Source organism: Petromyzon marinus, chromosome 64 (genome assembly GCF_048934315.1).
Source record: "Petromyzon marinus isolate PM22_M1 ecotype Great Lakes invasive population chromosome 64, UKy_Petmar_22M1.pri1.0, whole genome shotgun sequence".
NCBI lineage: Eukaryota > Metazoa > Chordata > Hyperoartia > Petromyzontiformes > Petromyzontidae > Petromyzon > Petromyzon marinus.
Genome location: NC_133730.1, coordinates 4,721,860 through 4,734,724, shown reverse-complemented (window position 1 = coordinate 4,734,724; position 12,865 = coordinate 4,721,860). Strand labels below are relative to the sequence as shown.

The window sequence follows — 12,865 nt, the reverse complement described above, 5'->3', positions numbered from 1 at the left end:
GGGATTCGTATTCTTGGTTCTTTCGGTAAAGTCACTTAGATGGGAAACAATACAATAATAAAAATATAAAACAATACAATTCTCACGACGTTTCGACTGCAACACAAGCAATCATCATCAGGTGTGAAAACCACAGCAAGAAAATTTGAAAGCGCTGTCCGTGGTGCTAACGTTAAGAAAAAAAACGCCACTTTTTTCAAATTTTCTTGCTGTGGTTTTCACACCTGACGATGATTGCTTGTGTTGTAGTCGAAACGTCGTGAGGATTTTATAGTTTTATATTTTTCTTTTTTGATTGTTTCCCTTCTACGTGACTTTACCGAAAGAACCAAGAATAAGTAAATAGGTGTTAAGATGTTCAAACACCAAATGGATACCTTTTGCAAGGAATCACGTCTGCATTGACCACACACGTACATTGTGGTAAACATGCAAACGAACACGTGGCTCTGCTCATCGATGATGCATTGTCCTTGAAACTGATTGGCCCACACCAGATATACAGTAGCAGCAGCCTTCTCTGTGGCCCAACCTCTCCACCAGTGTCAGACCACAGAACGACGCCACAAAGCGAACAGGACAAGGACAATGCCACACGTGTCAGAGCGTTTATAGCTCGTGGTGAGCAGCAGCTGTATCATGGGGATACCCTTTTTGCCAGTGTCAGAGTATGAACAATAAGAAACGGTTTTTTTACGCTTTCTGGCAATAAAACAGGAGGAATTTAGAGATAATTAAGTACCATCTTTAACCAACACACAGAACGTTGTGCTGAACATGCAAATAAGCACGTGGCTCTGGTCATCTATGAAGCATCTTCTTTGTGAAACTGATTGGCCTACACCAAACACAGCCATCTTTAGGGCCTAGTCTCACCAAGATACCTATTTGATGCCTGAACATCTTAGGGGCCGTCCATAAATGACGTCATCCGATTTTTGACGATTTTTGACTCCCCCTTCCCTCGTCACACGGCGTCACAAAAAGTCAGACCCCCCTCAAATATGACGTCACAAAGCAAAGCCCCCCCCCAAAAAAAATATAAAACATGCTTCAAATCGCTTTAAACTATTGTCATTGTAGTGCGTATTTAATGTGCCGCTACACTCTGATGTTGTAGGAGAAAACATTTATCAAAAAGTATGTTTATTAAGTAGAACGTGGTGTCTATATTTATTTAAAGTTGCGCATTTTTACGTGACGTCACATTTCTCAAACCCCCCCCCATCCCCCTCGTCACACATCGTCACAAATGTCTGACCCCCCCCCCTCCCCAGGTGCGTGACGTCATTTATGGACCGCCCCTTAACACACCTTCCTGTCTTATTGCCAGAACGGGTGAATCCCATTCTCTCATATCGTTCATCATGTTTATACTGGCAAAAAAACGGTGCCACGTATATCACTGCTCAACCCGAGCTAACACATTCCTGCGGAGGGAGCTGGTAGGAACGTTGGGTTGCTCGGTCAATGGCCAGGGTCAACGGCGGCACCACGTGGTGTATTCCGCAAATATGCCCGACTGTGAGGGCGGGCACAAGCCGGCGTGAGTAGGTTAAACGTTGAGTTTTATAAGGGCACCACGGGGTGACCAGCCCCTCCCCACCCAGCCCCACCCCTCCCACCCCCCACCCAGCCCCTCCCTCCTCACCCAGCCCCTCCCCACCCTCCCCTCTCCACCCAGCCCCACCCCTCCCATTTTTGGATGCACGACGGACGGACACAATAATCCCCTGTGGGCTGGTGTAGTAACCAGGAGGTACCTACACAGTAGCAATGCCCTGTGGGCTGGTGTAGTAGCCAGGAGGTTCCTACACAGTATCAATGCCCTGTGGGCTGGTGTAGTAGCCAGGAGGTTCCTACACAGTATCAATGCCCTGTGGGCTGGTGTAGTAACCAGGAGGTTCCTACACATTATCAATGCCCTGTGGGCTGGTGTAGTAACCAGGAGGTTCCTACACAGTAGCAATGCCCTGTGGGCTGGTGTAGTAACCAGGAGGTTCCTACACAGTAGGAATGCCCTGTGGGCTGGTGTAGTAACCAGGAGGTTCGTACCACTATCAATGCCCTGTGGGCTGGTGTAGTAGCCAGGAGGTTCCTACACAGTATCAATGCCCTGTGGGCTGGTGTAGTAACCAGGAGGTTCCTACACAATATCAATGCCCTGTGGGCTGGTGTAGTAACCAGGAGGTTCCTACACAGTATCAATGCCCTGTGGTCTGGTGGTGTAACCAGGAGGTTCCTACACAGTAGCAATGCCCTGTGGGCTGGTGTAGTAACCAGGAGGTTCCTACACAGTATCAATGCCCTGTGGGCTGGTGTAGTAACCAGGAGGTTCCTACACAGTATCAATGCCCTGTGGGCTGGTGTAGTAACCAGGAGGTTCCTACACAGTATCAATGCCCTGTGGGCTGGTGTAGTAACCAGGAGGTTCCTACACATTTATACACCACGCATGCCCGGCCACCTTTGTCTCTCCACCGGCGATTATTTTACGCGCATTTAAAGGCCCCGGGCCGGTTCAGATAATCGTCACCGGTATTGGCGGCCGCGAGCGGGAATCGAACTCGGTTCGTAGTATCGTAGTAGTACAATTTGCCGACTGCTACAAACACTGGCGCTTCCCACGCACTCACACCCCCCCCCCCCCCGACGAGGGATCGTTCCATCTGGTGAGACTGGCACCACGTGGGTGGCCAGGCCTTTAAATGCGCGTAAACTCGCGCGGACGTCTGCCTCTACAACACTGGCTCACGGAGAAAACAACCCCAACCACCCCCACCCCCCTCTCAAAACTACCCCCCTCAAGGCCACCCCCCCTCTCAAAACCAACCCCCCCCTCTCAAAACTACCCCCCCCCCTCAAAGCCACCCCCCTCTCAAAACCAACCCCCCCTCAAAGCCACCCCCCTCTCAAAACCAACCCCCCCCTCTCAAAACCAACCCCCCCCTCAAAACCACCCCTCTCAAAACCAACCCCCCCCCCTCTCAAAACCAACCCCCTCTCAAAACCACCCTCCCCTCTCAAAACCAACCCCCTTTCAAAACCAACCCCCCCCTCAAAACCACCCCCCTCAAAACCAACCCCCCCTCTCAAAACCACCCCCCTCAAAGCCAGCCCCCCCCCCTCAAAACCACCCCCTCAAAGCCACCCCCCCTCCCCGCTCTCAAAACCAATCTCTCCCCCCACCCCCACCCTAAAAAAAAAGATCTATCAAAACCAGGTGAGCGCGGTTGGCTAGGTAACGGTGCGAAAGAAGTTCAACATACACACCGTGCATACCAACCTGAAACTATTACTTTTATTTGAGCAGGTGAGTCCCTACTGAGCCTAAGTGGTTACTTTTTCAGAAGCGACCGCCGGCTATCACAGACGATAGCCCAACGAAGTGGCGGTTTGGCATCACCATCATCATCACCATCATCGTGTGGACACGAAGAGCAGCAGCCAAAGACTCTACACGCGTGACGCCGATTCTAAACGTGGAGGGGAAAAACCGGAGGACCCGGAGGAAAATCCACGCGATCACGGGGAGAGAGAGAGAGAGACACCGCAAACTCCAGATATACAGCAGGCATAGTCAGGGTCAGGATCGAACCCACGACCTCCTGTACACCAGGCGAGGTAGTTAACATCTCATAGCCACCGTGATGATGATGATAGAGAGAGAGAGAGACGCAAACTCCAAATATACAGCAGGCATCGTCAGGGTCGAGATCGAACCCACGACCACCTGTATACTAGGCGAGGTAGTTAACATCTCCACAGAGAGAGAGAGAGATACGCAAACTCCAAATAAACAACAGGCGTCAGGGTCGGGATCGAACCCACGACCGCCTGTACACCAGGCGACTGATGCTGCTGCTATGCGTTCGAACCCTGGGATTTTTTTTTGGGGGGGGGGGGTGAAGTGCCCCCCCTCCCCCCCCCGATGTCGTCAAGAAGCCGGCGCCCTCCTCTGCCAAGCACGCCGATGCGGTTCGCTGGCCACGCGTGTGCCGGCAGTGGCTGTCGCCGCTTCAGCCCAAGCAACGATCGCGTGTCACGCCCTGCGATCACGCGTGCCCGAATGGCACCGCCTTCCACCCTGGGTGGGTGGGTTGGTTGGCGTGGGTGGGTGGGTGCGTGGGTGGGTGGGTGGTTGGCGTGGGTGGATGGGTCGGTGGGTGGGTCGGTGGGTGGGTGGTTGGCGTGGGTGGGTGGGTGGTTGGCGTGGGTGGGTGGGTGCGTGGGTGGGTGGGTCGGTGGGTGGGTGGTTGGCGTGGGTGGGTGGGTCGGTGGGTGGGTGGGTCGGTGGGTGGGTGGTTGGCGTGGGTGGATGGGTCGGTCGGTGGGTGGGTGCTCGCGCACGGCACTTGCACCCATAAATTCTGAAAAAGGGGCCGTCCATAAATGACGTCACGCGATTTTGGACGATTTTTGACCCCACCCTCGTCACACGGCGTCACAAAAAGTCAGACCCCCCCCCCTTAAATATGACGTCACAAAGCTCTGCCCCACCCCCCCAAAACCATATTTCCATTTTGAAAATAAAACATGCTTCAAATCGCTTTAAACTATTGTCATTGTAGTGCGTATTTAATGTGGCGCTGCACTCTGATGTTGTATGAGAAAACATTTATCAAAAAGTCTATTTAATTAAGTAGAACGTGTTGTCTATATTTATTTAAAGTTGCGCATTTTGATGTGACGTCACATTTTTCAACCCCCCCCCCCCCCTCGTCACACATCGTCACAAATGTCTGACCCCCCCCACCACAGGTGCGTGACGTCATTTATGGACGGCCCCAAAGGCCGTGCGGGGGTGGGGGGGGGGGTGCTCACAACAACGAGCGGAGCGCCAGGCGGATAAAACGCAGCAAGTTGGCACGGAAGAGGGCACAGGTGGTGGCGCATCGGCAGTCATCTCAGTCGGTCGACCCATGGCACCTGCTGGGTCTGCCTCGTGACCGCCTGCCGGCGAGCGTTCCACACTTCACGGTGGCCTTAACGTGCACCTAGCCTGGCACAAGCGCCGTGGTGACATCACCGCCACTTAGTGGCGAATGGCGGTGGTGGTCGCGGTGTGTGTGTGTGTATAAAAAAATATGTTGTGGGGAGCGGTCGTGTAGCGGTTAGCGCACTGCGCTACAAACCCGGCGAACCGGGTTCGATTCCCGCTCACGGCCAACACCGGTGACGATTACCTGAACCGGTACCGGGCCTCCCCCTAGGTCGGCTCAGCCTCAAATGAGTACCTGGTGCTGTGTGTAAACATCGCCACTGGGGAGACACATCCGGCGAGCGTGGTGCTGGCCACCCACCCACCCTCGTGTAACCGTAGAGGCCCTTCATAGGTAGCTGCTCGCTAGCAGCACTTGCCCCGACAGTCTGCCGAGGCTATTGCGGGGGTGATCTTTGTCTTTGTGAATGTTCTTTCAAAATTGCAACCGGCAGATCCATCGCGCGCGGACCCGAACGTACGAACCCGCGCCTGCTCTGCACGCCACGAGGTTCACCGAGAAACGCGATTCGGCGCGGGATGAAAGCGCGGAGTCCTCGCCCAACAGATGGACAATCGAGGCTTGGCAAGGCAGCTCTCACGTGAACGCGTACAGGCGCACCCCTCCCGCCCTCTCTTCCCGCTGGTCCTCTCCACCAGCCAACCAAAAAACTCCCATGACCCTTCTCACAGTCACAATCAGCGAGATGCAATGTGCGTCTTGACACGTCGTAGAGCTTTCGCGACCAAATATCGTCCACGATAGAGGTCGTTTGGGTTCGATCGCGTAAGTATAGAAATGTGTCGTTAAAACCCGCCGCCACCCGACGCAGCCAATTAGCAAGGGTTGTCACCTGAACATAATGTGCAAATTCGTTACCAGTACAGCACATCGGTGTGTTGGAGAACAAATTGTAAATGTTGTGGATTTGCTCTCCAACACACCGGTGTGCTGTACTAGTAACGAACTAGTGTATCGGGTAGTGTAGTGGTATAGCGGTGTGTAGTGTATAGTGTAGTGTATAGTAGTGTCGTGTGTAGTAGTGTCGTGTATAGTAGTGTAGTGGTATAGCGGTGTGTAGTGTATAGTGTAGTGTATAGTAGTGTAGTGGTATAGCGGTGTGTAGTGTATAGTGTAGTGTACGAGTACAGCACACCGGTGTGTTGGAGCGGATAGCCACAACATTAACAATCTGAGTAAGACGTTTCGCCAGTAATTACGAAGGCGACATCTGGCTGTCGCCTGATGAAGCTAGTTGTAATTACTGGCGAAACGTCGTACTCAGATTGTAAATGTTGTGGCCTGGCTCTCCAACACACCGGCTAGTGCTGTACTAGTGACACAAAATCGGCCACGTTCTGTTCACGTGACAACCCTTACTAGTTGGCTGTGTCGGGTGGTGGCGGGTTTAACGACACATTTATACATTTACGCATTCAAACCCAAAAGACCTATATGATGCAACGGTGCATCCTTGTACACAGAAAAAATAATACACCAGCCACAAACCCGTTACTAGTTGCGATAGACCAGCAGAAATGCAATCCATTCTGCGTTTACTCCAACCACACGAGGCTCCAGTGCGCGAGACGGGCAACGTGCAGTGAATGTTTGCTGAGGCCCTCCCTCCGCTCTTAACATACAAAGCGAAGGCAAAGGTCCCCCGTATAGCCTTCGCGGGGGTCAAACGCTGCTCGTGTGCGCCTACGCTCTTACAGGCAAAGGCAAGGATACCCCTCCCCCTCCCACCCCTATATAGCCGTGGCAGCCTTTAGGGAGCAAGTGCTGTTAGCGAGCACCTATTAAGGCTGGTGTGGCCACACGCGCACACACTCGTGTATATATAGAGAGAGACACACACACATACGCGGGAATGATCTCGAGACAGCCCTTATCCGAGCCTTACCTTGGTGGTGACGATGCAAAGGCAGTCCATCGCGTTCGCCCTACCTCGGCTGGCTTGGCTTCTTGTTGTTGTTGTTGATGTTGTTGTTGATATTTCCCACAGGGGCAAAGCTTCCGACGCTTGCACAACAAAAAACAGGCTCGGGCAAGGAGGGGGGGGGGGGATCAAAGTTTCATGGTCGTGGCGAGGGTGGCTTTAGCAGGCCGCGTTGTGGTAGTGGTGGTGGGTTTCCTCCGCCAACGAGAAATAGAATGGAGAAGAGAATGGGGGGGGGAAAATATTTATGATAATATAGAAATTTTACGTGAAATATTTCGACGAGCCCTAACGGTGATGGGGATGTGGGGTGTGTGGTGGAAAATCAATCAATAAAGCTGCTGCCGAATTACGAATTACACAAAAATGTTTAAGGTGTGAAATTGTCTTATGTGTTCACGACAAAAAAAAAAGCGTTTGGAAATGTATTCGATTATTATTTTTTAAATATAAGAAACGGATAGCATTGCGCGCGTGAACGTCGTATCTAATGATTTCAAACCGCTAACAATATAACAATACGAAAGAAGCGTCGTGGATTTCGCGAAAATGGGTACCGCAATAAATAAAAATGTGATGATGATGGTGGTGGTGGTGGTGATGATGATGAGGATGGCGACTAAAGCCAGGAGCAGCAGTAGCAGCAGCAGCCTGGCATGTCAGCTCAGCATCGTCGCTTCCCACACGATCCAGGAGGGCAGCCTCTCTCTCTCTCCCAATCGCGACACGGGCGTCTCGTCGTGTTGCCCACGCAGAACGCACGCGCGCGCACGCACGCGCACGCCCACGTACGAGCGAGCGAGCAGAGGCAAGGATTGTACGTGCGACGCACGACGGAATATGGCTTCTCTCTCTCTTGCAACCTTCCCCTCGCTCCCTCCCATCCTCACTCTCTCTCTCTCTCGCTCAAGGACCTCCCATCGCCACTGATTTAAATGCTACGCTCATATCGCGCTCGCTGAGTGCGCTCACGTGTGTGTGTGTGCGTGGTGTGTGTTGTGTATTGTGGGGGAGGAGCGGTAGCGCAGCGGTGAGCGCGCTGCGCTCTCTGCGAATCCGAAGTTCGATTCCCGCTCACGGCCACCAAGGCCAGTGACGATGATCTAAACCGGTCCTGCCCCCCCCCCTCCCTTAGGTCATCTCAGCCTCAAATGAATACCTGGTGCGATGTGTGACCATTGTGTAAACATTGCACCGCGAGGGAAGACAAAGGCGGCCGGGCGTGGTACTGGACCACTCACCACCCCTCGTGTAGCCGTGCCGGCCTTCATAGGTGCTACTCGCAAATAGCACTTGCCCCAAAAGTCTGGTAAGGCTATACGGGGGATCTTTGTCTTTGATATGTGTGTGTGTGTGGTGCTGCACGCTGACACGTGGGTGGATGATGCCTCGTGAGGAGCTCGCGGGAGCTTCCTTTGTATGGAACTCACCACGGCTTTGGATGCTGGTGTACACAAATTGTTTTTTTGCGTGCACATTTTTTTTCTCTCTCTCTCTTTCATGTGGCCCCTTCAGATCGCCGCAGCCTTCCACGTGGGGCGTTGCAACTAACGTCACTTGTGCAAAAACTACGACGATGATGATGATGACGATAACGATGGCGAATAAAAAATTATTCCTGGCAACAAACATTGACGATGTAACCATTCCAGCTGCTGGGAATGAACCATCGTCTTTGTTGTTGTTGTTGCTAAATCCACGCGAATTTATTTGTAAACAAAAATCAGGCGACAAATGATGCTTAAAAATATAGAATATCCGTCCGCTCTAAATTCCATTGCTTCTTCGAGTAGGGAATGTACACATCGTCACCGTTGATAGCCACGCATCTCCCCCCCCCCCCCCCCCCACCAGTTCAAAGGGCACCAACGGTTCGATACCAGACCCTGAAAATCTTTGATCGTGTTCTTGACGTCAACACAGACAACCCCGGTTGTGACCGCTTTAAAGTCCCCCCCCCCCCAACCCTTCACACCAACCCCATTCCCCTTTCCCCCACCTCCCCGGGACCTTCGCGGCTAAATTTCCCCGCCGAGACAGCCCACAGAAATCCGAAGCCCCCCGGCGAATGATCCGGGGCCAACGGGAGCTGCGCGCCGCTTAAACGCTCCGAGCAAACGAGCAAGGCCCGTGCAGGGTGTTCTGGTCGAACGGAGCGAACGCGCGGATCGTCGGATGCACAGCGGGAGGTGTGTGGTGTTGGGGGGGCTTACGGTGCCTCGGTGTCCTTGCAGGATATCGGGGAACGGCGATCTCGATTTCAGACGCGCCGCTACTGTGGCCAGGCTGTACAAACACAATTTTTTTTTTAAAACGCTCTTCCGTTTCGATATTAGGAAGCCAACGGGGAGCTGCGATTCACTTTCAAAAAAAATATATACAAATCTCGATTAAAAACGCTGTAAGGTCGGACTCGTTACACACGCACAAAGTGCTTCATGCCACAAATGAGCCGCAAACCATTGCTGGTGTCGTCAAGGAACGTAAACCATCGTCACGCCAACTCCGCTCATCCTTGCAGCAGCAGCAGCGGCGGCTTTTGGCTGCTCAGCCATCGAACAAAGACGACAGTGGTCAACGCATCGCGCGGCGCTTTCAGATGCGCTTCTGCGGCCGTCTGGAACGCTCTCTTCCTTCCGCTGTTAGGAACACAGTGGGAGCTGTGCAGCTTTAAATCATCATCTAGATCAGGGGTCACCAAACGTTTTTCACAGTGGGCCGGATAACTGAAAGAATGACGAGCGCGGGCCGCATAATCATTCTGTTCAATACTTGCAAGCCAGAACGAAAGCTCGGGGCAAAAAGACGAAAAACTAAGTTTAGCATTCCATGCTAATCATGGGTGAGTGGCGTGCAATGCACAAAAAACAAAGACAACCAACATATTTATTTACTAAAAAGTTATCAAAGAAGGCGACGTTAGCAAAAAGATAGTTACATCAGAAACTAGTGTGCACATATCCGAATCTCACAAACTAAGCAGCAAAAAAGGTTAGTGAGATTTGTGAAACTGACGTTTGGCTTTCAAGATATCATCAATGTTTGGTTTGGAATTGTTGCATCCAATCAAGAGAATTGCTTTCAAATGTTCATCAGTCAATCTCGTTCGATGAGTTGACTTCACATACTTCATTTTTGAAAATGTTTGCTCACAGACATAAGCTGTTCCAAACACTGATGCCATACCAGCGGCAAATTTCTTCAGTTTCGGAAACTCAACATCAGGTAAGCAGCCGTAAAATTCAACAAGTTTTACTTCTCTGTGCTTCTCTTTCAACAAGTCATTTGCTTGCAAATCAATGAGCTCCAACTGTAGTTCAACTGGCACATCATCAAGGTTACAATCAAACGGATTCTGGAACAGAAGAACGTCACTCAATTCTGTCAAGATCTGAAAATCTCTTCAAAAAATGCTTCTTCAAGTCACGAATAATCTTTTTCGGAAAATCGAGGTTGACATCTTCAACGATTGTAGCGCAAAACTCTTTGAAACAGTGAAAATGAGAGAAGTTTTCTCCTTCCACTTGTGCTTCAAACAATGACAGCTTTTTTATATTCTTAGTTTTTTCGGTAAAGTCACGTTGAAGAGAAACAACAAAATAATAATATATATATAAAACAATAAAAAAATTCTCACGACGTTTCGACCATAACTCAAACGGTCGTCTTCAGGTGTGTTGGTTCGCGTAAATTTATTTTTAAACGGCGCATTTATTTATTTATAAAAAACGTTAGCACCACGCGCAGCGATTTGGCAGTTTACCCAGGACTAGTCCATCTATATTCTGAAAAGAGGAGGGGGGAGACGAAATTTTTTTATAATGTATGCTGTCTGAAAGCCACTGTAAGCGTGAACAATAAATTAAGACCTGAAATGGTTTATCAAATCTTTCCAATGATTGCTAAGATAGAATCCATCTTCTCGGTTGAAATTGTCTCTGTGCTTGTATATGTGGATAGCCTCATGAACGAATCTCTCATGGAAACCAGATGGCTTACAAAGAACCTCTGTCTTGGAAAAGTCAATGGCATGTGAGCCTACTGAATTAGAACAATGATCTGCCACGGCCGAGGTGTTGGTCCTACCGTGTTTAAGGTCTGCTTTGTGTTCACGAATGCGGTCCGAGACATGGCATTTGGTTTCTCCAATGTAACTACTACCACAGAGGCAACTTAGTTTGTAGACACCGGGGTATTGTATGTCCGGAATCACATCTTTTACAGACGGAACCAGATCACGGATTTTATGTAATGTGTTGAAACGGACCTGGATCTTGTGTTTATTCAAGATTTTGGAGATCTTTTTTGTGATCCCAGCAATGTAGGGTAAAGTGATGGTTTTGAAAGGCTCCTCAAGAGGGTTCTTCTTCATGGTTTGAGTGATAGCTTTGCGGATTGTATAGTCGGAGTAACCATTAGCCCTAAGAGCTTGGTGTACGTGCTTGAGTTCACTGCTTATGTGTTCCTGGTCGGATATGCATTGGGCTCTATGATACAGAGTCTTGATGAGAGAATTCTTCTGTGATGGATGGTGGTGGGAATCCGGTTTCAGATAAGCATCCGTATGGGTAGCTTTCCTGTAGACAGAGTGGCTCATTGAACCATCAGGTCTCTTTTTAATTAGGACATCCAAAAAAGGTATCTTGCCATCTATTTCGACTTCCATGGTAAATCTGATGGCTGGGTGTATGGAATTGATGTGGTCGAAGAATTGGTCTAGAGCAGGCCGGCCATGTGGCCAGATGACAAAAGTGTCATCCATGTACTTCTTCCATAAGGTTGGGCGCAGAGTGGCAGTCTGGATGGCGTCAGTCTCAAATTTCTCCATGAAAATGTTAGCTATAACTGGAGAAAGGGGGGAGCCCATTGGGGTGCCCTCAGTTTGTTAGTAGAAAGTTCCATTCCAAGTGAAGTATGTATTGGTTAAACAGTGTCTCACCAGGGGGGGTACCTCAGTGTTTAGTCCTTGATGAACCAAGTCTTCAATGATTGCAATGGTGTCAGATACAGGAACCTTGGTGAATAAGAAAACTACATCAAAACTGACAAGCAGGTCGTCTGGGGACAGGGAAATACCCTTGATTGTCGATACCAGGTGAGTAGAATTTTGTACCGCAGAGGTGGTCTTTCCAGTGAAAGGACGCAGGATTTCAGACAAAAAACGAGCTAGTTTGTAGGTGGGGGAGCCGATAGTAGAGACTATGGGACGAAGGGGTGTATCTACTTTATGTATTTTACACCCCTTCGTCCCATAGTCTCTACTATCGGCTCCCCCACCTACAAACTAGCTCGTTTTTTGTCTGAAATCCTGCGTCCTTTCACTGGAAAGACCACCTCTGCGGTACAAAATTCTACTCACCTGGTATCGACAATCAAGGGTATTTCCCTGTCCCCAGACGACCTGCTTGTCAGTTTTGATGTAGTTTCCTTATTCACCAAGGTTCCTGTATCTGACACCATTGCAATCATTGAAGACTTGGTTCATCAATGACTAAACACTGAGGTACCCCCCCTGGTGAGACACTGTTTAACCAATACATACTTCACTTGGAATGGAACTTTCTACAAACAAACTGAGGGCACCCCAATGGGCTCCCCCCTTTCTCCAGTTATAGCTAACATTTTCATGGAGAAATTTGAGACTGACGCCATCCAGACTGCCACTCTGCGCCCAACCTTATGGAAGAGGTACGTGGATGACACTTTTGTCATCTGGCCACATGGCCGGCCTGCTCTAGACCAATTCTTCGACCACATCAATTCCATACACCCAGCCATCAGATTTACTATGGAAGTCGAAATAGATGGCAAGATACCTTTTTTGGATGTCCTAATTAAAAAGAGACCTGATGGTTCAATGAGCCACTCTGTCTACAGGAAAGCTACCCATACGGATGCTTATCTGAAACCGGATTCCCACCACCATCCATCACAGAAGAAT

The 12,865-nt window shown here is 50.1% G+C and overlaps 2 protein-coding genes across 9 annotated transcripts in view; one reads left to right on the top strand and one right to left on the bottom strand.

Moving 5' to 3' along the window:
* The window catches only part of LOC116956329 (disks large homolog 2-like), a 539,014-nt gene that overhangs the window by 453,726 nt on the left and 72,423 nt on the right, over positions 1-12,865 (bottom strand). Inside the window, exon 1 of one of the 7 annotated variants that reach the window (XM_032977879.2) lies at positions 6,889-7,604. The exons of the other annotated variants lie outside the window; for them this stretch is intronic. Coding sequence (XP_032833770.1) covers positions 6,889-6,918 — 30 coding nt within the window. The 5' untranslated portion in view covers positions 6,919-7,604. Of the gene's footprint in view, positions 1-6,888; positions 7,605-12,865 lie in introns of those variants that run through there. 7 annotated transcript variants of the gene reach the window in all.
* LOC142906411 (uncharacterized) overlaps positions 7,617-12,865 on the top strand; it is a 30,869-nt gene continuing 25,620 nt past the window's right edge. Inside the window, exon 1 of one of the 2 annotated variants that reach the window (XR_012930226.1) lies at positions 7,617-8,233. The gene's annotated coding sequence lies outside the window, so the exon portion shown is untranslated. The remainder of the gene's footprint in view (positions 8,234-12,865) is intronic. The other variant, XM_076054106.1, reaches the window with a different exon arrangement.